The sequence below is a fragment of the Panicum hallii genome, chromosome 6, assembly GCF_002211085.1.
Source record: "Panicum hallii strain FIL2 chromosome 6, PHallii_v3.1, whole genome shotgun sequence".
Classification (NCBI taxonomy): Eukaryota; Viridiplantae; Streptophyta; class Magnoliopsida; order Poales; family Poaceae; genus Panicum; species Panicum hallii.
The window spans coordinates 36872745-36898857 of NC_038047.1; the positions used below are offsets into that span (position 1 = coordinate 36872745).

Below are 26113 nucleotides of genomic sequence, written 5' to 3' on the forward strand. Positions count from 1 at the left end.
AGTTCAAAAGAAATTAGGCACATTCTTAGTTTGGGATCCATCAAATTATAGACACATGCATACATATAAAGTAAATGTGTATATTTAGAAAGTTATTAGGACCGAAATATGATTAAGGACCACTTGCCTTCGGCAAAGTACTACTGCTGCTCAGGAACATCTTCAAAGCCTTGCGCTTGCGAACCCTTGAACTGCGCACCGTCTATCGTAACACACAAGTACGTATAAATAAATAAGTATAATAAATAAGAAACAGTACACCAAACAATATAAACAGAGCAAAACAATATTATAAAGCTACTGCAAGGGTCGTGTGAGCGCGAGAATCGATGACAATGGAGTTAAAACGGAGAAGTTATAGCTAAAATATGGTTCCAGGGCTTATTCGTAAAAGATTTGAAACTAGAAGGGCTCTGAACAAAGAAACCGACGGCTAAAACATAATTAAACCTTAAATCTAGGATTTAGAATGAAAAATAGAGGGCTAGGGATGGCGAGTTCTATTTTAGAAAAAGATAGGGGCTTAAACAGAAGAAAAATGATCTATTCGTGAATACTTTTGAACTGTCGTGGACTGCGGGTTGATTTCGATAGAACTCAGGGGCTAAAGTACAAAATATCCTAGGGCTGGGGCGGCACGTACGGCGGCGGCGGACTTGGCTGAAAACGGCCGTCCAGGCTCGGTTTCACGCGCGGGCTGCACGGGGAGAACGCGGACGCTACGGGGAATGCATCTAGGGGTTCGGGTTGGCGAGACGGGGGCCGGAGAGGGACGCACAGTGGTGGCGCGCGGCACGGTGGCGACGGCGAGCAATCGCGCGTGCGGGAAGGTGGGGAAAAAGGGGAAAAGGGACCGGCGATGCTCCTTACCGCAACGCGGAGCTCCTAGGGCACTTGTGCGATGGCAGAAAGCGGCGGAGCGGTGGAGCAGCGGGTGGCCGAGGTGCGGCATCGGCGAGCTTGGGCGGCTAGGGTTTGCGGGATCAGGCGGCGGCTGCGGGTTTTGCGGGACTGAGGGCACAGTGCGGCAGCTTTATGGGGGCGGCCGAGGGGCCTTGGCGTGCGGGCTCGAGGCGTCGCGCGGGCGGAGGCGGGGCTCGTGCCTCGGTCGGACTCGGGTTCAAACCCGAGTCTGGCTCGAGGTAGGAGATGAGCCCGACAGGCGGGGCCCACCTATCAGCGAGAGAGAAGGGAGAGGAGAGAGGCGCACGGGTGGGTCGTTGGGCTAGGGAAGGAAGCAGCGGAGCAGCTGCTGGGTTGGGCCGCGCGGTGGAGAGGAGAGAAAAAAGAAAAGGTTGTTGGGCTGGGCTTTGCGGGAAGAAAAGAAGAGAAGGGAAAAGGAAAGAGAGAGTGGGCCGGGCCAAAATAGGAAAGTAGGGAGAAAAAGAAATGCATTTGAGTGCATTTGAATTTAAATTTAAAATTTAAATATAAATGGAAGACAAGCAATAAAACAATGCAAATGCGGCATAAAATGCACAAGACCTATATTTCCTTATATTTCTTTTTATAGTTAAGTAAATTATTGTTAATTCACGGCAAATGCTCTAAAATCAAAATAATTGAATGAAAATCTTATGGATCCTGAAAAGAATCTAGCAAAATTATTATGGTTCTTAATTTGAAAATTAGGGTGTTACACCGTCACATTTGCGTGCTCCGCCTCCTCCACCCGCGCTCCTCTCATCTGCTGTTGGCTGTTGCCTCTGCTCGCATGCCACCGAATCCTCCGTACGCTGCTGCCATCTACAACGCCACCACCGATCCAGCTACGAGGCCGCAATGCTTGACAAGCTCAGTGTCATGATCCGGAAGGCACGTCATCTGCTCGAGAGAAGGGAGCGGAAGATGGCGTGCGTCGTCTTTGATTCATGTGAGGAGTAGTTGGGCCGTGCGCCTTGGCTGGCTAGTGGGCCGTTTCGGCCGAGTTGTATTCCTTTATATAGCCAAGCTCCAAATAGGGAAGTTGACTTTTGTAAAACATTCTGAACTTCTGAATCGAAAGCTGTCGTCGTCCTCCTTATGACGACACCTCTACCCAAATTCTCTCTACTCTTTCCCTGATTCTACCCTTCCCTTCCTGATTCTGTCTAGCTTTCTGAGTGAGATCATAACAATTGGTATCAGAGCCATCTCCCCCGCATATCCCCCAAATTTTTTTCCAATCCATCAAGTATTGTGCCCTGGCGCCTCCGCGTAAGCCCACCAAACTTCAGACTCAAATGGCTTTGCCGCTTGAGGATCTCGCGACCAAGTTCGAGAGTTTCGATCTTATGATGAAGAAGGTTCTCAACAAGGTCACCGGATTGGAAGCATGGAAGTCCTTCGCGGACGCATCCATGGACTCTCTACTCAGCAAGGCGAACGACAACACATCACGGCTGCAGCAGTTGGAATTGGCTGCCTCCCCGGCCGCAGCCACTTCCGCATCAGCCTCCGCTGCCCCCGCCACCACCCCCGGCGTGGACCGACCCGTTCGACCTCAACCTTGCTCCGGGACAAGCGGCGAGCTTTTCTGCACCGACTTTGGAGTGGCCCAGTAGGCACCGCAGTGATCATGGGCACCGGAATGTTGGCGGAGGGATCCTGGGATCCCATCCGCCACGCCTGGTCACGGGTATGCCTCACGATCCCTCATCTCGTGTGCACAATTTCGTTCCCGAGTCAAGTTCTTCTGCTGTTCATTCGGGTCCTACACCAAAAATGGATTTCCCTAAATTTGACGGTACGAACCCTAGATTGTGGAAGGACAAGTGTGAGCTCTTTTTTGAGGTGTATGGTGTGAGTGAGTCTTTGAAACATCGTTTCACGGCTCTCAATTTCTTAGGCACAGCTGAATCATGGCTGGAGACCTTTGAGAGATGTGGCAGAGTTGGTAGTTGGGAGGAGTTGCATAAGGCTGTGTGCGAGCGCTTTGATAGGGACCAGTACTCCTTGCATATGATCCAATTAGATTCACTGCATGAAACTGCATCGGTTGATGAGTACCATGCAAAGTTTGAGCAGTTGACTCACAACATTCTGTTGTATAATCCCAACTATGATTATACCTTCTTTGTTGTTCCCTTTCTGAATGGGTTGAAAGACGAGATCCGTGCTCCTATTGCTTTACATCGCCCAACAACTGTGGATACTACGAGTGCTCTTGCCTTATTACAGGAAGAGGAGTTGGAATCTCCCAAGCATCATTATGGGAAGCATGAGCAGAAGGATCTGCCCAAACCCAGCAATCGGGTTTTCACTGCTAGGGATAAAGCCAAAGCTCCTTTCAAGAAGGATGAATTGAAGAAGCCTGGCAAGACCATTGGGGATGAAAAACTGGCAGCACTTATGGCTTATTGCAAGGCTAATGGCCTCTGTTATATGCGTGGTGAAAATTGGACTGGTAGGAACCACAAGTGCCCTGATCAAGTGCTTATTCACATGCTCCAGAAGCTGTTGGATCTATTACAGGTGGATAGATCATCTGACACTGATTCTGGTGATGGGTAACAGGAAGTCACTGAAGATTGTATTATAATGATGCAGAATAGTCCCACTCAGGAATCCAAGGTCAAAAGGAAGACAATGAGGTTTTCTGGGTTCTATTGGTAAAAAGGAAATTCTCATCTTACTTGATTAAGACAGTGCCAAGACTTTTATCGGTCCAGCAGTTGCACAATATCGTTCTTCTCTATTGCAACCTTGTGACACCATGTAGTTTTCTACAGCTGATGGGACCCCAATGGTGTCTGATTCAAATCGTTACCGTCATATATTGCATGCCACGATTCTTTTGGATCATTTATTCCAAACCTTGGGGATTTGGATTCAAAGCTCGGGGGCTGCGGGACAGTGTCATCAACGACTTATTTTTCAAATATTTTGGAAGATTAAGATAGAAGACTGAAGAGTAAATTGACCCTCAGCCTGATTCTACGAGTCAATCTAAGGCTCAGGGACTACTTCATATGGAGTATGAGTTCAATTGCACCCCATATAAAAAGAAGACTTGACAACTACTCGGGGCAAGAGCACCTCACAGCCTCAATGTAGCCAAGGAAGTACTCGGAAGACACCTTCAAGATGGAGTTCGGGAGAACTCGAAGACGCCTTTAGAAGTACTCAGAAGCCTGGAGTACTCGACTACGAAGAGCTCGGGGGCTTGTCAGACTGGGGCCCATAGGACTGTGCACATAACGTACATTTCCTAGGATAAGGGATGGAACATAGCCCACGCCCTACATCTGTTGTAATTACTCGTAGCATAGTGGACTACTCATATAGTAGTAAAACTAGTCGGACACAGTAGGAAATAAACTACCCGAAAAGTATTCGGGTAGAACTCTTGGGCTTGTACCCGACTAGGACTTTCATGTAAACCTGTCCCCCCAGGCTATATAAGGGCAGACAGGGACCCCCTCCAAATAGATCACCCGATCACCACCTAAGGCAATACAAACCACACAGGACGTAGGATATTACGCTCTCGGCGGTCCGAACCTGTCTAAACTTTGTGTTCCTTGCACCTTCGAGTTCCTGATCTTGGCGACAACCTACCTACAAACTCACCACCTCGGGGGGTATCCCTCGGTGGGCGTGGCGGTAAAACACCGACACTTAGGTCATCTTACTAGTGCTAAGGGTGTGGCCACTGAGCTATCCAAGATCTCTGTTGTTTCCTATTGGCCAGTGCCTGTCAACCTAAAATAATTAAGGGGGTTTTTAGGTTTAACAGGTTACTATAGAGGATTTATTAAACACTATGGTATGATCAATGCTCCTGTCACCCATCTATTGAAAAAGGGAATTCAATTTCAGTGGACACAACAGACCCAAACAGCTTTTGATGTGCTCAAGAAATCTTTGATACAAGCACCTGTGTTAGCTGTGCCTGACTTATCTAAGCAGTTTACTATTGAAACTAATGCTAGTGATGATGGTTTTGGAGCAGTTCTCATGCAGGATGGACATCCTGTTTCTTACCTCAGCAAGCCCATTCATGGCAGAAATAAGGCTTTATCCACCTATGAAAAGGAGTGCATGGCGGTTCTTTTGGCTGTTGACAAATGGCGGCCATACTTGCAAGCTCAAGAATTCATCATAAAAACAGATCATAGAAGCCTATTGTTTCTGACAGAACAAAAAGCTAACACTAAGATCCAACAAAAGGCACTGCTCAAACTAATGGATTTAAACTTCAAGATCATGTACAAGAAAGGAAGTACAAATGGTGCTGCTGATGCCCTTTCTAGATGTCCTGAACAACAATTTATTTATGCCAGTATCTACAATTTCTACTTGCACTCCATCTAGGTTGGAAAGGTTGCAGGAAGGTTATGTGGAGGACCCTGTCACTAAACAGTTGCTAGTAGAATTGAGGTGTTTCCCAATGCAGATGGGTTCAGCCTTCAGAATGGCATCATCAGATTTAAGGGTAGGGTCTGGGTTGGCAACAATGCTTTAGGTCAAGAGCACATTCTTCGGTCTCTTCACTCCAGTGGTATTGGTGGACATTCTGGCATTCAAGCCACATATAATAGAATTGAGGCTTTCTTTGCTTGGCCAAAATTGAAGGCTTCTGTAATAGCCTTTGTTCAGTCTTGTGAATTCTGTCAACAGGCTAAATCTGAGCATGTTAGATTACCTGGCCTTCTTCAGACACTGCCAGTTGCTGAGAAAGCTTGGTCTGTGGTCAGTTTGGATTTCATTGAGGGGCTGCCCAAGTCACGGTCCTATAATGCTATTCTGATGGTTGTGGATAAATTCAGTAAGTATGGGCATTGCATTCCATTGGCTCACCCTTTCACTGCCTTGTCAGTTGCCAAGTTATACTTTGCCAACATTTAGAAACTTCGTGGGTTGCCTGAAGCCATCATTTCAGACAGGGACAGAATATTTACTAGTCACTTGTGGCAAGAATTGTTCAAGCTCAGTGACACCAAATTTCTGATGAGCTCTTCTTATCACCCACAAACAGATGGTCAGACACAGCGCCTAAACCAATGCTTGGAGGCCTTCTTAAGGTGTATTGTTCACTCTTGCCCTCGAGATTGGAGTAAGTGGCTCTCCCTGACTGAATATTGGTATAACACTTCGTTTCACACTACTTTGGGTCATACCCCGGTTGAAGTTTTATATGGTCATCCTCCATGCCATTTTGGCATCACAAGTCCATGCGAGTGTACTATCCCCGATCTGGCAGTGTGGTTACAAGAAAGAGATCTGCTTACTAAGTTGATACATCAACAATTACTGCAAGCTCAACAAAGAATGAAGGTTCATGCAGATTCTAATTGGTCTGAAAGAGAATTCATGGTGGGAGATATGGTTTATCTCAAGTTACAACCACACATCCAATCTTCAGTTGCATCTCGTAGCAATAATAAACTCTCCTTCAGATATTATGATCCCTTCAAAGTGCTGCAGCGTGTGGGGTCAGTTGCTTACTAATTTGAGTTGCTAGACCATGCTCAGATACATCCAGTGATCCACGTTTCTCAGCTTAAGAAAGACATCTCTCTTGACAAGCAGGTCAACACTGATATGTCTTCAGTTTGTGTCCATCCGACTCATTCTCCCCTGCTGGTGGCTGTCTTAAATGAAGCATTTCATTAGAAGGGCAATGCCGCTGCTCGCCGTATCATGGTTCAGTGGAACTCTCCTTCATCGTTATGCACCTGGGAGGATGAACAAGATATGCACCGCCGCTTTCCATCGGCTCCACCTTGGGGTCAAGCTGCCTCTCAAAAGGGGAGGAATGTCATGACCCCGAAGGCATCCAAGAAGGCGCGTTGTCTGCTTGAGAGAAGGGAGCAGAAGATGGCGTGCGTCGTCGCTGATTCATGTGAGGAGTAGTTGGGCTGCGCGCCTTGGGCTGGCTAGTGGGCCGTTTCGACCGAGTTGTATTCCTTTATATAGCCGAGTTCCAAATAGGGAAGTTGACTCATGTAAGATATTCTGAACTTCTGAATCATAAGCTATCGTCCTCCTCCTCCTGACGACGCCCCTATCCAAATTATCTCTGTTATTTCCCTAATTCTACCCTTCCCTTCGTGATTCTATCTAGCTTTCTGAGTGGGATCATAACACTCAGGGAGACGCTGCCGTGGGGAGATGATCTGTCGACGCTGGCACGCCTCCAAGCTGAGCCACCCAAGTAGCACCGCTCATCCCCGTCGTCGTACCCCGTTGCCGGCCTGGGCGTATCGGACAGATGGGGAGGGGATATGAGGCGCAGACGGGGAGGAAGGCGAGGGGCGCCGCGCGGCCTGCGGATGGGTAGGAAGGGCCATGACTGGATGGGGACAAAAGGTTGACGGGGATTGGGAATGGATCACACACCGAGGCCGCGATCCTCGGGCGGGATTGACGGGCAGGATTGGCCGCAGGTACACATGCAGGTAGGAATTTTTCACGGTGAAAAAAGTGGTGCTAAAATGGCAGAATCATTTTAGAAATGTCTGTTTTTATCAACATCTCAAAACTTTTGCATCTAATGGCCTAGCAAGCAGGTCACCGTGTGAGGGGTATACGCAAATTTTTTAGGTCAATTATTTTGGATCCTTATAGTATAGACTTTGTCCGTTGAACACACGGGTATATTTGTCTAGTTAAAGGAAAAAAAAGAAAACCCAAACCAATAGGAGGAACCAGTACTAGACGTATCGTTTGTTATAAACTAGACCTTGTGCTTTTTTGCGCTATTTGTTGCTAGTATTATGGGAACTATGATGTGTTACTAACTTTGGCATATTGCCCTTTTTTTAATCTTCAGAGCTACTTGTTTTTTTAGACTTTGCTCTAGGATTTCTCGTGCACATTTTATTGGCATAGAATAATCTAACAGCTCCAATTCCACATCACATTTGGCTAAAGACCCGTCTTAGATCATATCATAGTTCTGTAGCAACTGTTGGTTCATTTTTTCGCAAAAGTTGTTAGCAAATGTTGCCCCATATAGTCCGACAGAGAAGTTTTCCATAGGAACGTTCAGGTACTATAATACTATCAGTGCTCTATAACAGATAATCATTTTTTCAAAAACAAATATACTCTCGTCACTTAGGAATTTATAATGTTCAATTTCGGTTTGAAAGATGATATTTATTTACGCCTGATATTTATAACCTTCAACGTAACCATTGTACGCATCAACTTAAACTGAACCGTCACTTAATTATATGACTTACATGACTTACAGATCGAGTACTGGATAATATTACAGCAAATTTAGGTACTACAATTTCAAATTTAGATACTGTTTGGTTGAGGAGTCTTTTAGTTTCATATTTGGTTGTGCGCAAGAGTGGAGAGCCCGATCCCTAGGAGCGAATATTCTCTCAAGATTCGGTACGGCTCCATCCCGCAAATCGAGCGGACCGACCCGTCCTACTTGGATGCCGTCTCGCACCGTGAGGCGGCAGAGCACCTCAGACGTGGTGGGCAGCGATGGCCTGCGCTTCGACGAAGCTCGAGTGGCAGGTACACGAAGCAAGGGCGGCGTGAGAGTCACAGATTGAAAGTGCAGGCAGCACAGATCGAGGCCCAAACAGAGCTTGGGCGGTGGGGGAGGGTGAAGCTCGGTGGGGGACGGAGCCCTGAGGCACGGTGGAGGCCGGCGGTTGGCAAAGATCGAGCTTGAGAGGCGCAGATCGAGACCGGCGCAGGGAGGGCGGAGCTCGAGTGGCACACGGATAGAGCTCCAGCCGCGATTCGAGGCCCTGCGCGACGGCGGCGTGGCGGACCGGGGCCTGGGGCCCTCCGCAGAGGCGCTGTGGACCGGGGCTTGGGGGCCTCCACGACGACTGGAGGCAGACCGGTGGGGTGGTGGGGGGGGGGGGGGACCACCCGCGGTGGCAGCAAGGCGAACCGGGGGCGGGGGGCCTCCACGGCGGACTGGGGTCTAGGGGCGGAGCGCCTCGGCAGCTGGAGCTGGAGGGCGAGCGGAGCTGTGGGATTGCAGCCGGAGGTCGAGGGCGGCGGAGCAGGCGCGCGAGCAGAAGCAGTAGGGAGGGAGGAGGATGGCTGGCTGACATGCTGGACCCACAAATGGAGGATGATGGTGCAAACAAATCTGTCATCCTATCCTATAAAAAATGGAGCCGCTCCATCACTCCAACCAAACAGCTGCACAAAAAATATTTTATTCTCAAATATAGGGATGTAATGTTCCATTTTACCTCGCTTAGCGACTTTAATGGCAACTTCCGAACGGATTGACAAGCTGGACATGTGAGCTTCCATCAGACCATGGCTCCGACTTTCTCCACACCGCAGAATCCATAACCATATCTTTTGCTTAATCTATGAAGATAATATTGCTCAGCACTATTATTTCTATGCTTTATTTGTACTATAAATATTGTGTTATTGTGTAATGAAATAAAATATTAAAGCCAGATGGTTCTCCCTTTCTTGAAGGGAACTAAAATCTGAGAAACATAACCTAATAAGATAACAAACGGGGCTGAAAAACAAAGTTTCGAAGAATTAGCTTCTATATCCAGTACCAGTGCTGCTAGATCTTTATAACCTACTACTAACGTCGAGCAAACAAAAAGTTTTGTGAAATGCTCAATATTATTGCTTAGCTCACTATTAGCAATATTGTTGCTAAACATAGGGGAACACTACTGGAAAAAAGGTATTAGTATGGGATCATAAAGTCCATCAGTACCAGTCCATCAAAAAGAGCCGCCATGCTGACGCGCACAGGCGTGGTACTAAATAATTTTGGTTTTTATTTCCAGTTTTATTTCTTCATTGCTATTTATTTATGCAGAATTGCTATGCACAGTAATCTACTATACGTCCACATTATGGCGACTACGACATGTTACTAACTTTGGCATATTGCTCTCTTTTTTTAATCTTCAGAGCCACTTGTTGTTTTAGTCTTTGCTCTAGGATTTCTCGTGCATATTTTATTGGCATATATAGAACAATCTACAACTCCAATTCCAAATGACGTTTGGCTAAAGACCCCCTCTTCGATCATATCACAGTTCTGCAGCAACTGTTGGCTCATTTTGTGGCAAAAGTTGTTAGCAAATGTTGCCTCAGATTGTCCGAACGTTCCGGCACTATCAGAGCAGAAAGTGAGGAGCAAAGAAAGGTTGAACTGGAAACCACCGAGCGAAGGGTGGGTGAAGTATGTTGATGGGGCTTTCTATGCTGACCAACGGCAGGGGGCGACTGGTGCAGTGCTTAGAGATCACCAGGGAGTTTTCAAAGAAGGAGGCACTAAATGGTATGCTAACTGCCTTGATGTTCTTCTGATGGAGGCCCTAGATTGTAGGGATGGCGTGGTGCTAGCACAGCAGTTCGGGATGCAGCAAGTAACCATGGAAACGGACTGCCAGGAGTTGGTGACACTTTGGCACGCAGGAGAACACCAGAGGTCCAGCGTGCCTGCTGTGCTGAGGGAGATCCGGGAGTTGAGCTTTCTGTTTCAGAACTTTTCTTTAACCTTTTCTGGCAGAAATTGTTACAGGGTTGAACATGTTCTGGCAAAACAGGTCTCAGGTAGCGTTCCTTCGGGGAGGTGGCATGAAACCCCGGAGTAGGTTGTTCGCCGGGCGACTGCTGATTGTAATCCCGGTACTAGTTAATGAATGAATCTTCCTTGTCTAGAGAAACAAATATTTTTTTTCAAAGACAAATATACTCTCATCACTTAGGAATTTATAACGTTCAATTTCTGTTTGTAAGCTGATATTTATTAGTAAAATGTTACAATATAGCCATTGTATACAACTTAAACTATGGGGTAATTTTTCTTATATGCCATCCAGAAAACTCATAATCTCTTATATGCTATCATTGTGTCTATGACACATGGGTCCACCCATAGTCGCTGACAGTGGTATATAAGGGATTTAAGGTTTAGCTAATGGCATGTGAAAAAAATTGTACTCTCCAAACGAAACCGTTTAATTATATAACTTATTCAGAGTACTGGATAACATTACAACACATTCATTTAATAACAAGCACAAGCTGGACACGAGAGCTTCCATCAGATCATAGCTCCAACTTTCTCCACACCGTAGAACATCTTGAGTGGATCCTCCAATTTCATCCCTTCGTCCGAGTAACACCACTTGGTGTACTTGTCGTGCCTCAAGGGGTTGAACAGCAAGGGGTGCTCCGCGTCGACGAGGTCCTCCAGCGCGCTCACCGCGACGCCATCCTTCTGCCGGCTGGCGAACAGCACCGAGAACCGCTCGCGGTTGCTGCTCGACGTCCGCACGCGGTGGAGGCACGCCGGCACTGGCCCGTTCGTGGCGACCGCACGACGGATACACAACAACTCAGTCGAGGAATAATCGCGATGGCTCCGAGCGAGAAGTGTGGCAGTAGATCGTACCCTGAGCTGCTCGCCGGCCATGATGGCGAAGGCGCCGGGAGGTACGGCGACGTGCACCTCCAGGCCTTCCACCTCGCGCTGCACGACCATGCTGACCATGGTGTCGTCGTAGTGCTGGAGCATGGACATGCCGGTCTCCGTGTCCAGCGGCGCGTCGTAGTGGGCCAGCCGAATGATGTGGGCCAGCAAGCCGAAGTGGCCGCGGACGCTCTTTCCCCAGACGCCGAGACCCTCCAGGACCAGCGTCTCCACCATCCCCTCCAGCTTCAGCAAATTCTCGGCGAACGACACGATCGTCTCACTGGACATAGCCGGACATCAAGGGGATTCAGCTCTAGCACGAGTCTGCATGTCCTTGCATTGTTTTCCACCGCGTGCGGACGCCGAGCAGCAACCGCGAGCGGTTCTTGGTGCTGTTCACCAGCCGGCAGAAGGACGGCGTCGCGCGCTGGAGGACCTCGTCGACGCGGAGCACCCCTTGCTCTTCAACCCCTTGAGGCATGAGAAGTACACCAGGTGGCGTTACTCGGAGGAAGGGATAAAATTGGAGGATCCACGAGATGTTCTGCGGTGCGGAGAAAGTCGGAGCCATGATCTGATGGAAGCTCTTATGCAGCTTGTGCTTGTCCATCCGTTCGAAAGTCGCTATTAAATAAATATGTTGTAATATTATCTAGTACTCCGTAATAAATCATATAATTAAGCGTTTGAGAAGTACAATTATCTTGGTATGCCATTAGCTAAACCTTAAATCCGTTATATACCAGTGACCTTGGGTGGACCCACGTGTCCTCGCCGCGCACGCGTCGGCCATGAGGCCATCCACACCCCACCTGCCCGCAAGCACCCTCTCCACTGTGGGCTATCCATGTCATCGGGTGCAGGGTAGACGCCGCGGCCGTCTAGAGGAAATCACGTGGGGGTCCGGTCGCGCCGAGACGATTCCGTGCGCCGGGTGTTGGTAGACCCAGCTACTGCTCCCAGGAGAGAGTGGGCCCGACGGCTCACCAGCACCCTGTCCACCTCCACCCGGCCGGGCCAAAGCGGAGCGAGGCACGGAGGCAGGCAGGGAAAAACCCCCCACCGCGGCGCGGCGCAGGCTGCGTGTGCTCCCTTCTCCTTCCTCCGGAAGCTTCCTTCTCCCTCTTCTTCACGGGACAGGCGTAGCGAGAGGGGGGAGCGAGAGATAGAGAGGTCGACGCGCCGGGGACGAGGCGAGCCATGGAGGCGCCCTTCATCTACCGCCGCCCCCGCGGCAGCGGCTCCAGTACGCCCACCCCGGCCCGGCCCTGCACTGCTCTGCGCCCCCTGTTCGCATTTCTAATGGGGATTTCCCTTCCGGTGTGTACGTGCGTGCAGCTGAGGACGCGGCCATCATGGCTGCCGTGGATGGCGACCTCGGCCGGCTCAAAGGTTTTGCATCTTCCCTTCTCCGCAGCCCGTATCCATCGGTCCCCTCCCTCGGATGTTTGGCTCTTGCGTGTGGTTGCACACCCCTGTGCTTAGATTAATTAACCCCCTCATTTTGTTTGGTTCTAGAATCTTAGTGAGGCTTTATGTTGTGTTTGTGGTCCGTGTAGTGATGTACTCTCTGATAATAGAGAAAAATAGGAACCTTTTTTTTATGCCATAAATCGTTGATTGTGGGAGTTCTGCCGTGCAGCATGCATATCTGTTATCGTGTCTTTGGAAATTATCATTTTTTGGTGATGCTGTGGATGTGTGACCTGATGCGATCACGCGTTCCCAGCCTCACAGGCACTTAGGATTAGTGGTATGGATGTCCAAGTTATTCTGTCACCTAGCGATTACAAGATGTGTGCTGCAAAAGTCATGAGTTGGTTGTATCCTGCTTCTGCTGCTCCGTTCATCACTTAGTGAGGTTCATTCTGCTATGTTGTGTTGCACATATGGGTCATTCACTTCCTCAATGTGACGATGTTTTCATGTTTGCTTTGGGAGAAAGGCATTGTAGAGAGTCTTGGCAAAGGAAATGGCGACCGAGCTGCCGTTTTTTCTCTCAAAAAGGGTGGCGTTGGGGTGCTGCACTGCGCCGCTTGTACGGGCCATCTGGAGGTTTGCAAATACTTGGTGGAGGAACTTGGGGGGGATGCAAATATGAAAGCAGCTGAAGGTCCTTCCCTACGTCTCTCCCCATCCGCAAACTGGCAGTTGTCATCTATGACTACCTTTGGCACTTGCTATATGAGACTTGTGGACTGTTTTCTTTTCATGGCAGGTGTGACACCATTTATGACCGCTGCTCAGTCTGGTGATGTTTCTACTGTGAAGTATCTTCTTGATCGTGGTGGTGATCTAATGAAAGCAGATGAGAAAGGACGCACAGTTCTACATCATGCTGCATGCACTGGTTACTTTTCTGTCACAAATGCACTAAGAGCTTATCTACTAAATATGCTGTTGTCATGTTGTCATAGTAGTGCATTCAACTAGAAGTCTACTCAATCGCTGCTGGACAGCCGACAGACTAGCTCGATGAGGCCTCCCTCATCCAGCCAGATGTTTGTTGTGTGATCAAGAGGAAGAGAATATCCAACCTCTGCTTGTCGGGTGCGTGTTCTCGAGACAGTTCTGGTTCTCTCTCCTCCGGCGGTTTGGCCTCACCCCACTTGCCCCTCAGCCTCAGGACATTTCCTTTGACGACTGGTGGGAGAAAGTGGAAGCTTCGGTCGCGGGGGACTTAAGGAAGGGTCTTAACTCCCTAGTCATTCTTGGAGCCTGGAGCATCTGGAGGCACCGAAACGATTGTGTATTTAATGGGTCCAGCCCAAGTCTTTGGGGAAGCGCAGTTGTGGAGCTTGGCAGGAGCTAGGGGCCTTACCCTGCTCACTATCCAGGGAGAGGTATAGGGGGTTTTTTGTCTGTGTTTGTCGGTCGTAGTGTCTGTCTTTAACAGGTGATTAGTAGGAAGGAAACAAGGGGGTGTGTGGGGTGTGTTCGGGTCTATGTATGACTCTTTTCTTCTTCTATCAATACAATGATACGCAGCTCTCTTGCGTGTTTGAGGAAAAAAAACTAGAAGTCTACTTGCGTCATTTTTTATGTGGCTAATATAAGCTTTTGGAATATCACGTGCCAAAAGTGATAAGTTTGCTCCTTATGATGCTTACTTGTAGTAGTGCTGCAACTTGTATTATTGGTTGTCTGTTTTAATGTACTCTGTTTATTCTATTGCTCATAATTTATGATTTTCAACTCATCTTGCTCACAGGAAGTACTAAGGTAACAGAGTTCCTGCTTTCAAAAGGAATACCTGTTGACATAGACTATGGCCATGGGACTGCACTCCATCAGGCTGCTATCAATGAGCAGGATAAGACAGTGAAGATTTTATTGGATCACCACGCAAATGTATATATTCCTGATGCGTAGTATTTCATTTTCTTTTATTTTCAAGAGTTAATATGGATAGATAGATATTTCTTTTGCTTGGCCAACTACTTAGATGACATGGGTCATTCATGTTTTTTGGTTTTCTGGGCCATTCTATCCTTAATATTGTAGCTCACTAGCTCATAAACTTTCTTCCATTTTTTTTTGTTTGTTAATTTAGATAGATGATCTTGCGGTATATGATGCCATCATGGTACTATACAGAATTTTTCAGACAATATTATTTGAATACCGTGTAGGATGGTGAGATTGTCTCTCTCCCAGTCTAGGCAACCTTTTAGGATACCCAAGAGTAAAGAACTAAAGATTATATTTAATGATTCAATCAGCCCTCAGGGAATGTATCTGATTAGTCAAATCAGATTGATTTTTTCTCTTAAAATAATTTGGGTGCCAAGTTTGAACTGTAAGCAAGTGTTCTAAATTCAAGCGCTCCTTTTCTTATATTCAGTATACAAAATTATATTTTTAAATGTTTTAAACATGTTTTTTTTCAGCACATCCCATAGAGTTTTTGTTTGTCATACTAGGAAAGACAGTGTCAAAATCAACTTTGACTGTTATTTCAATCCTTCATTTTATATTTACTATCTGCTGACAACTGAACTCTTTATCATTATGTACCTACTATCCAATGTAATTGTTACATGCAGTAGAAGGAAGAACAGGACGATCATATTATCTCATTAGTTCCTCTTACACTGTTTTGCCCTGACTTAATTTGGATTCCTCCTTTATCAAGTTACTGAGGGGAACTGCTCATTTTCTTCTTTCAGCCGAACACAACCTTTAGTGGCGTCGGCACTCCACTCGTGGGTGCTCTTCTTTACCATTCATTGAAGTGCATGAAGCTGCTAATTAAGGCCAGTACTTTCTTGAGTTCTTGACTTGTTTGTTAAACTTACACTACAATGCTACTTTGCTTACTGAAATCATTTATGCCATTTTTTAAAATGAAATTGTATGAATTCTTTTCACAGGCTGGTGCCGATGTCAATGGCAAAGGCAATTTGGCATCTCCTCTAGTAATTGCTACGATGCGGGGAGGTTATACGGATGAAGTTCGGTTACTCTTAAAGGCTGGAGCAGATCCTAATATTCCAGATGATGTATATTTCTTATATATTTTCTTGATGTTCTTCAGATACTGTCTACTCTGTTTTCTTTATGGTTCTTATTATACTGTCTATTATTCAGCTTCTATATTATGTTCTGGATCTGTTTTAGTGATGATTTTTCACTACTTTGACAAGACATTGCACTTGCGCCTACGCAAGAGGGATATCTTTTTTGATTTTCCATTCTATTAGTTTGTAACTTTATGTCATAGATGCATATTGTTGTTTTCTGTTGACTCTCAGATTGAGCTTTAAGGGAAAGATATGCCCTTTTTATTTAATATGTTAGTCTGAAGAGCTGGGAGTACTATGATTGATCATGCAGTCCTTAACCGTCCTAGCTATATAATGCTATCCGGCTACGAAAGAAGATCGGGGATCCATGTTTTAATTGCAGTTTGCCAGTTTCTATTTATTTCTGTATGTCATGCATTTCAACATTTTAATTTTGTAATTTCGACCAGCAATATGTATGTTAACTGTCAAAAAGTGGTGCCATCAGATCCGCATTGAAACTACTTAACTACTTTAGCTGTTGTGGTTATTAATTATCTACCATAAAATAAAGTAATGTTCAAATCGTGCGGTGCCACATATGGAAATCAATGGAGGGAATATGTAGCTATCAATCACCGTCAAATTCATTAAAGTATGCTTTCTAGTTTGTGTAGTTTTTGATCAATTGATGTAGCTAATTCTTTTACAATGAATGGAGAATGGCGATAAGCTCAAAACTTGGTTGTGTAATCTTTATTTTCTTTCCGCTTCTTTTTTTCTCATTTGGGCTTAATGCTCATGTGTATCTGTAAATACTCTTTTTATACATATATAAAAAATAGGTAGGGGCCTGCCCTACTGACTTCGGTCAAAAAAATGGTGGTGACACATGAAGTCTTGTGTCTGCGGGATGCAAAAGAAAATCTTGTGCTTGTTGTCTAAATTATTGCTGAAATACATTTCTTCGGATTCTTGCTGTCAGATGACTTTTCCCCAAGTTGGTATATGAGTTAACTTATGTTCCAATAGTACCTAGTGGGCATTTCAAGTGATATCACAATTCTCTCTCTATCTCTACCTTGTTGAATTATGTCATTAATATTTACAAAGATGGCAATTTCCTTCCTGTTGCAGTTGGGTAGATTGCCAGTGGAGCTTGCTGCATTAAATGATTGCATGGAAGAAGTTGAAATGCTGTTTCCCTTGACTTCACCAATCCTAGGTGTTCCAAATTGGAGTGTTGATGGAGTAATCTCTCATGCAAAATTGGAATGTGAAAAGCCATTGGTATGACATGTTTACCTTGAATTCCCTTGCCGTACAAAGTATTCTATGGATATACTGTGCTTTACTGTCATACTCTTTCACAGTGGAAAATAGACCATTACCCCCCAAACTTTGAAGACTGAGAAATGACTGGACTTTTGATAATTTTGAACCAATAGTTCAGTGTTGCAGAGCAAATTTTGTTCATGAATTCTAGAGTGAAAGCTAGCTATTTTCCAAAAATTACAGAGTGGCTAAACTATGTACAGTGGAATCAGTTCCATCTTTTCCCTTGTCTTTTATTTCTTTGTTTTGCTTTTGTTGCTGTAACTTACATTTCCTCTTTTAGTATATGTAGGGGCTTTCCCCTCCTGGTGCATTAAAAAAAAACTGAGGCCAGATATTCAACATTCAACTCACACCTGTCTTGTAAAAAAAACTGAGGCCAGATATTCAACATTCAAATCATGCTTGAGAAATATGTTTTATTCAGTAATCCAAATATGAAGCTGGGTTGCATCAACATTTATTATTTAATATTTTAGGAGGAACATCACATTGCAAGAAGGAAAGCTATGTTCAAGTCACAGGCAAGTAAGGCATTCAAGCTGAAGAATTATGCTTTGGCATCAAAATTGTATGGGTTGGTAAGTCTGGGAACCTTTTCTATATTTAGCAGGTAGCCTGTTCCATTAGCAGGGAACCCACTGGAACATTTATTGGTTATCTAAAGTAAAGGAGGAAAGGTTGTATGGCTCGCTTTATAGTTTTTTTCCCTTGCCTAATTTGCATCGGTTAAAGTGTTCTGGTAACTCGGTATAGTGAAGACAGTCTTGTTATTTCATCTATTTCAACATGACTGTGTTTTGATGCAGTTACGAGTAGATGCATATGGACAAACTAAAATTGATACTGTCCTGAGAGCACGTCTAATGAAGAATAATTTGTAATGCACACTTTTATCTGTTCATTGTAGAACAGAAGTCCAAACAATGGAGTCCATGTAGGTGAATTCGGGAGTGTCACTCTCTGACATGCTTGAATTAGGAGACAGGAACATGTAGTAATGATAGAACGCTAAACTTTTCTGTTTTCTCCATCTTTCCAAAAGGAAGAAATCCCTTTCCACACAATGGATCTCAGTCCAAGAAGTTTGAAGACAGGTCTTCATCTATCTGTTGTCCTGTGTGAAATCTGTAGTCTACCGACCACAAATAATTGCTACAATCTAGTTTCCATCTGTTATCATTTAAGCTTGGGAAATGTAATTGTATGATTGCGTTGTTTGACCATTTTTAGGCCATAGATCATGCACCAGATGCAACGCTATATTCAAACAGGAGCCTTTGTCGACTGCAAATGGGTGATGGCGAAGGTGCACTATCAGATGCTTACAAGTGCAGGATGATGCGACCTGACTGGGCTAAAGGTTGCTATCGTCAGGGTGCAGCTCACATGTTACTCGGGGTGAGATACACTTCTAGCCTGCCAATAGTTTTTATCCACTTCAAATTTTGCTGAGGTGTGACTACCTTATGTGCCTGGATTTGCTACGTCTTAGGAGCACAAGCAAGCCCATAACGCTCTTCTGGATGCGCAGAAGTTGGATCCTGGAAATGAAGAGATTGAGAGAGAACTACGGTAACCTGCTACCCTTTTGTCTATTCTTTTGTGCATGTATAACAATGAAAAGCAGTTAGTATGTATGTCAAATGGCAACATGACGAGGCCATATATATCTGGACAGCTTTCTTTTCAATGTTTCTTTATGCCATTGTTTCTATCATGGTGGACTGCTTCTGTGATTACGGCTGAAATTTGTTTCGTGGGTTTGGATTTTGCAGGAAGGCTATGGAACTAATGAAGGTCCCTCCCGATGAAGATGAGCAGTGAAGCGTGGCTGTCTGACTACGAGCAGCATGTGGTGGTCAGAGAAGAATAGTGATCAAAGTCCTAGTGATTATGCTTAGTTAGGGAGAAATTGTCAGGTGTCTAACGAATTGCAAGGGGAAGCACGAGACGATGTGTTCTGCTCGCTGCAACTGAAACAGTGTGCAAGTCTGGAAAGTTTGGAGGGCGTTTCTTCAGCTGGAGAGTTTAGGACTGGGCGTCGATAGATGCTGCGACAAAATTTGAGAAGAAATTTCTGCGAACTGAACATTTTGCTGTGCCGTGGAAATCTAAGACGGACATGCAGCGTACAAAGATATGCTTGGTGTGAAATTGCCTGTTCGATTGGCGCACGGTGTTTCTGTTGTTCTGATCGATTTGCACTGACCGAGCACCGGCCTAACGCGCGAGGCGTGAGTTGACAGTGGCACGTCGCCGTAGCCTGTGTGCTGCTAACAGTCGACACTCTTGTATTGCTTGGTGGCTTTATGATTTCATCGAGTGAAATTTTGCAATCATGCAGTACAAAAGCAAAAGGTGAATGTTTTAATGTTTACGAATCACACCACCATCGTATCAGTGATGTCCGACAGCCAAAACTCCAAACACCGGTAAGTACATCTCTTCTACAAGCGAGTTGATGCCGGTGATAGAAACGCACCAGGCCTGAAACTGGATGTAAGCCTGTAACACAATACACGCAAGAACGACACTGTTTAGACTAAAGGAAGCTGGAGGACCAGATGTTCGAGCAAGAAAATTGTATTTTAAATGATATTGGTGTCGGAAAAAATATCTAGGGTTAGCAAATTCTCATGCTGAGATCAGTATACTGGTGGAAAAAAATGAGCACGAAAATTGTTTTCTGGTAGCAGGCCTGACAAGCTGTGTGCAATATACCGTGTGGGGTTAGCGAATTCTCTCAGCCGGTTCGGGCACGCGCCCCGTTTCCTCGGGCCTCGTCGTCATCCTCCTAACGCTCCCCACCCTCACGGCCCCACCAGCCACCCACCACTATGCCTCCACGCCATTCCACTCCGCTCTCGCAGTCCACGAGGAATCCTCTCGAGCCTAGGGTTCGCGCACCCATGGGGGACGTCGGGGCGGCAGCAGCTCCGCCCCAGGCGCGGGCGCCGGCTCCTCCTCCTCCTCGGAGGGACGCGGGGCCGGCTACTCCGCCGGACGGGGACCGCGAGCTCGAGGTGCTCGCTGGCGCCGGCCTCTGCTGCTTCCTCGGCGCGCTGCTGCTGTGCAACGTCGCCAGCGCCGCCCTCATGGCCACGCGCCGGGCCTTCGGCAGGGACTCGGGCGCCGCGGCCGCTGCGGCAGAGACCTTCGTGGTGGCTGCGGGGTACCTGCTCTACTTCGCCATCCTGGCCCTGGTCGGGCACCTCGTCAACAGAAGGCACAAGGGCGAGGCCCGAGAGGCACTGGTGCGCTGCGCGATCCCACTCCATTCCCGTCTCCTACCGAGCTCTGAACTCTGATCGAGAAATTCTAAGCCCTGGGTGTCTGAATTTTGTTGGTATCTGTTGGTGCTCGTGGCAGGTTGGTGGGGCTCGAGATGCCACCAGGCCCGCGGCGCGGCGACCTCATGCTGAGAGCATCCGAGCACGCGGCCATCAGGAGGATGCGCTCTATGGCCCCGTCACTGGGGGTATCTACCTCGCATCGTGCGTGCTCATGGTCGTGGGTTTCCTGATGCTAATGCTTGCGCCGGCAAGGTCGTATCCGGAGAGGGCTGGCTACGTGGTTGCTGAAATTGGGTGGTTCCTTCACTCAGCTGCGTTCTGCTTCATCATTTGCCCAGCACTCTCGGTCCAGTGGAGGTCTACCTATGCCAAGTTAAAGGAGGACTGAAAGGCTGGGCTATGTTGCTATTTTGATCCATGAATCATTCTCGTCTAAGGTGGGCGTTGACTCTTTTCTCCATGATGTTATTGCCAACTGCCAAGTGTACAAACTTTCAAGCAAATGGAGAGATTATCAACTAAGTTCTAGACATGAATTTTAGCAACATGTCAGTTTCAGTGATTTTCCAACTCTGATATCTCTAAACTGGTCTGAACAATTATATTTATTGGTTATTCTTGTGTGCGCTTACTCTGCTCAAATCTTTAAAGTAGTTTGTAGGATTGTTACTGGTGGTTACTCGTAGATATAGTGCTTCTTTTCCTTGTTAGTGTTTTTTCCACATCCAATCTTCCTCCACCTTGTTAAATGGTTATAAATCATACTCGCTGCTCCACTGGCGAGCCATATGCTTCCCAGATTAATTCATTTTAGGATTTCTGCTCAGGTTGCTGCCTTTTTTGTTGGATTGAAATAGTTCAGTTTTTGTTTACATGTGATTTGCATGGGCTTAGATTTTAGCATATGAGCTCATGTCCTAATGTACATAATTTACATGTTAACACAAATTGAATGTTTTCTTACATTTCCAGCTGCCACGTATATGATCCAAAAATTTAAATTGCCATACCATATAACCAGGTGTACCTTTTGTTTGTAAAGAACCTGTTTGATATATGGACTTTATATTATAGTTTGCTGGAGCTGATTTGCGAATATGTTTTCCTCTTCTTATGTTACTTCAGTCATTAGCCCTTAATTTAATTTGATATTAATCTAGACTAGAAATGTTGATTGCTAAGTCCATGGATGAAACTTAGCTGATAGGCGTATATCAGTATATGCTATTTGATGGAGAGGTTGTTTTTCTCAAAGCCTTCATCTGGTCAGACATTTTACTATATCTTTTCTGCAAGTGGTTATTTATTACATTATGCACACAGTGATTTATTTCCGAAACAATTTATTCTGGTCCTCCTTATGAGAAGATGGTTTATGACGTCATAACGAAATTTGTAAACGATGTCAAACAAGGAATTAAATTAGCGCCTACTGTTTAGTAGATGCTTGCTTTGTCTTTCAGTTTTGTCGGTAACTGCATCTTCACTTTGCTTCAATGCATGTGTTCTTGCCTTACTATACTGTTGGGCTTTACATTATTATGGCATGCAATGCAATTCCTACTGACATAAATGTTCTTGTTGTAATTTCAGTTCAGGAATGTGTGACGCTTCCCTGGAGTCGAAGAGATTTGAATAATCTTTCCTGTCAATGAAATGTTGATTACTGTAACAAGTGATTGAGTGGCAGGATATTATATATGCTACATTATTCTCAGTTCCGATGCATTGTGGAAGTGCCGTGATCTAGGATATTATTAGACAGTCATTTTCATTCTTTACATTCGTGTACCATCTTCTGAGGAAGTCAGTTTTGAAACTTAGGATGGAGAAAGGTGCAGTACATCACTTCTAGGTTAGACCCGGAACTATTTGCCGTATCTCCTGCGAAATAATAAGATATGTAATTGCTCACTTGCTGTGAAGCTGATGACAAGCCTGACGTTCCGTGTGCCCTTTTTCCATAGTTCATCTGTTGGTCGCTGAATTATGTTGTGCTGACGAGATGCCATCTTTTTAGATGGTTCGATGCTGATGGTTGCATATTGTGGTGTCCGGTGGCAGTGCAATATAATTTGGACGCAAGCAGCTTGAATTGAAGCGGCCGTAATTTGTACATGGTTCGGCCTACGGCGGCCGGCAAGAGAGAGATCCTTTTGGAGTTCGGAGCGTTGCCCGGTGATGGTGGTCATCTGATCTGTCCAAGCCTCGGACTCGATCGGACAATGGCACCGGCGATGGGCAAGGCGGCAACCCCGATCGGGGGCATGCCGGCGCCCGGCGGGCAGCGGTGTCTGGCATGGCGCGTCGCCAGCCGTAACTACCGCTTTGGCGCACCGAGACGGGCGCGGCGGGTGGCTTGGGAACGTCCAGAAGCCCGCAGCCCTGTCCCCGTCCCGTGCGGCGCCCTGCGCGTTCGGGCGCACTGGCCGCTCGCTGTCAGGTCGCTCGCGCTCTCGCTGTCCTAGGGTGCCAGCGGCTTCGGCGGCGACGTCGACCCACTCCCACGCCCATTGAAAAACCACGAGCAACGCGGAGAGCGAGTACGCCGGGACCGGCCCTGCTCGGGGCCGTTGGTCCAGACGCCCCGCCCTGGCGCGGCGGCTCAGTGGCTGACGCGGTCGAAACGGCCCGACGACCGAGGTAGTCGGCCCGGTTGCGCGCTTGACCAGCTGTGCTCGTCGCGTGATGTGCTCCACAGTGACCAGTGGTCGCACAAGCGGCAGCAAGTGCTGGTCGCGCGGCGTGCGCAAACGCATCTGCCGCGTGCGACGCCCATAGCGCGGGGCGGCCCCCGGCTAGCAAGCGCGCGGCCGTGGCGGTGCGCCGTTCAATATCCCTCGAGGGAAAAAAAAAACGGAGACCATGGCCGACTCGTCACTTCTATCATGTGAGGTTGGGGATGATGCTGGTCGTGTCCAGAACTATCGCCTATCGGTGCCAACCGATCGGTCACGCCCGTGCAGAGCGGCCCTCCCTGCCGGCTGCCGGCCAGTCCGAACGCTGAACATTCGGTTGGATTCTGAATTTTGAGTGCGATATGTACGTCTGAACCTACGGCCGATTCTGACATACGGTTCCATCGCGTTAGAACTTGGAACATTTCATGGAACACAACCACTACACGAATAGAGAGCACTACGGCAATTGGCAGTATTGGTTCCCCAATTCTGAGGATAGAAACAACTATTAGCGTGCAGTAGCACTAGTTACTCCAACCACTTGTAGTTCGATCAACTAATGATCAAAGTCACTCGCAGAAGGCAGTGTAGCTCTTTTATTCCATCAAAATGCTGCATGCTCCGATCCGGTCCCGGAACTGAAAATGGCAACAGCGAAATATCAGTAATGGGCATAGTCCAGACACACAAGAGACAAGACTAGCAGGCAGCAGCTTTGCAAGTCTTATCCGATTTTGGACTACGCAAAAAACACCTACCAAGCATGAACAATTGAGGATATGCAAAGAATCTCGTACCTTACCACACGCTACGCCGCCGCCGCATCCCCGCAGTTCGCCGTAGCAGCCATGTAGTCGATGACCATGACGGGCAAGCCGTGGACGCACGACAGAACGCAGGGAAAGAAGAGCAGGATCTCGACGAGGATGCCTCCAACCCCGCCGAGGCCCCTCCTTGCAGGCGCGCCCAGAGTCGGACGCGGCGGCGTTGCCGGCACCGGCATCCTCTTCCCCCAGATGGCGCCGCCCACGGCCGCGCCCGCGGCGAGCCCCGCGAGGAAGCAGACGGCGGCGATCCAGAGCAGCGCGCGGAGGCAAGCCTTGCCCATCAGAACGCGCTCGCCGAGAGCCAGCACGCCGGCGAGCCCGGGGCCTCGGCACCGGCGGGACTGCCATGTACGGTAACCATGCATCCATCAGGATCCAGACACGAAATAGACCAGAAATCTAGCCAATGCCCAGGAGATTACGAGCGGAGGGACCGGTGGGGGGGGGGGGTGGCGGCCAACGCCGACGGAGTGACGGAGATATACGTACCTCGGGGAGGATCCCGTGGAGCAGGTGCAGCTTGAGGGCGTCCCGGGCGAGCCAGGAGCTGTAGAACAGCAGGGCGAGGTGGAACGTCCTCGCACGGAAGCCCTGGCCGCGGATCCAGCCCCTGAGGATCGCCGCGGCGAGGCAGGCGGACAGCAGCCACGCGGCGGCGGCCCGAGCGTAGAACTCGGCGTCGTCGGAGAGGAGCGCCATGGGAGCGCGCGCGCGCGGGGACCCTAGGCTCCAGAAGCTTCCGAGCCGGGGTGGGAGGCCGGAAGCAGATTGCTCGGGGTTGGTGGATTGGTCGTGGAGAGCGCGTGGTGCGGTGGTGTACTCGTAGACTGCTGTGCCTGGCTGCCTGCCGTTGCGGCGGCGGCGCGACCGAGACCTCGTGGAAAAGCAGGGCGAGTCACGACACGAGCGAGACACTGAGACGGACGGCGGGGTCTCGTCGGGTTATTGGGTGGGTAACGGAACGGCAAATCCTTGCCGGGATACGGTGCGTGGCCAAACATACTAGAATTTTTTTTCACAGTTTCATATCCCGATTAGTATTTTCTGAATAAGTATTCATTTCGTATGTATGGTTTAAGAATTAGAAGCGCAAAGAATTCGGCCACCGGCTGAAATGAATTAGCACGCAGATCGATCAAGATATGATGCAAAGCCATTGCAATCGTTTTTTAGAATCGAAACTTGCAAGTATCTCCTAACCTTTTGTTATGGTAAAGGCTTCTGTGAATTTTATCGCCATGTGGCCATTGTAAAAAGCCTCAAGTAATGCTTGGTGTTTTCCAATGTGCTTAACCTTCTGTTGTAGTGGGTAACATGGGGGATTTGTGAATGCCACATGTAATTCATTGGAGGTCGTTGCAGCAAGGATGCTGATGAACAGCAAGGGTACTTCAGCCTCGGCGTGTCAGGAAATTAAGTGTTAGCAGCCCCTCCACTAATCAACAAGCAAGGACTGCAACCAAGGATTGGATACTAAGTAGCAATACGATTCAGATACAAATCCGGAGTACACGACCTCAGGGAGAGGGAGGTCTCGAGTATAGCAGAGCAAATTGAGAGAAGGAATAGAGAAAAGGAATTGGGGAAGGGAGATAAGCTCTGGACCTAGAGGAGGCTAGAGGAGGAGAGATCGGAGGAGGAAGATGAACAGCACTTGTTCAGGCTCTGAAGTAATTCCTTGATGTCCTCTCCCGAACAGTCCCTGGTTCCTTTATAGTCATCGGCAAAGAAGCCTTCACCCTTCACGGCCCATGGCAGGTACGAGTTTATAGGTGCACTGCAGATGTGCTTGATGGAAGTACTTGCTGATTGGTTTGTTGTGCCATTGTGGAAATTGTTCAGCTTACAAATCTACAAACAAATTGTTATGTTTCCACTTTCCACTCAAACATATGATTAGATCATTGCATCAGTCATGTTTTTGTTGTTGACTCTATGTGGGCTTGTTCTTCTCTAATATATCAATAGCAACTTGGTCGCTGCAAATATATACAGGTTGAAAGCTTTTTAATTTTCTTCTGTGTCAAAAATGATTAGCAGCCTCATGCGTCGTCAATGCTTGGGATCATTCCTTCCACCAGATGCAACACTATTGAAT

The 26113-nt window shown here is 47.4% G+C and overlaps 2 protein-coding genes across 2 annotated transcripts; one reads left to right on the forward strand and one right to left on the reverse strand.

Moving 5' to 3' along the window:
- Positions 1-10999: 10999 nt before the first annotated feature.
- On the reverse strand, positions 11000-11659 carry LOC112898263 (probable 2-oxoglutarate-dependent dioxygenase AOP1). The gene is made up of 2 exons (XM_025966619.1): positions 11351-11659; positions 11000-11293 (listed from the first exon to the last, which is right to left on the reverse strand). The coding sequence occupies exons 1-2, from the start codon at positions 11657-11659 to the stop codon at positions 11000-11002; spliced, it is 603 nt and encodes a 200-aa protein (XP_025822404.1).
- Positions 11660-12428: 769 nt separating this feature from the next.
- LOC112897182 (putative ankyrin repeat protein RF_0381) lies at positions 12429-19429 on the forward strand. Its single transcript, XM_025965424.1, has 12 exons — positions 12429-12617; positions 12710-12763; positions 13317-13484; positions 13590-13721; positions 14583-14722; positions 15541-15627; positions 15745-15873; positions 17014-17166; positions 17691-17792; positions 18445-18612; positions 18707-18786; positions 18990-19429. Exons 1-12 carry the CDS (start codon positions 12572-12574, stop codon positions 19036-19038), a joined length of 1308 nt encoding a protein of 435 aa, XP_025821209.1. The 5' UTR covers positions 12429-12571; the 3' UTR covers positions 19039-19429.
- Positions 19430-26113: the final 6684 nt, after the last annotated feature.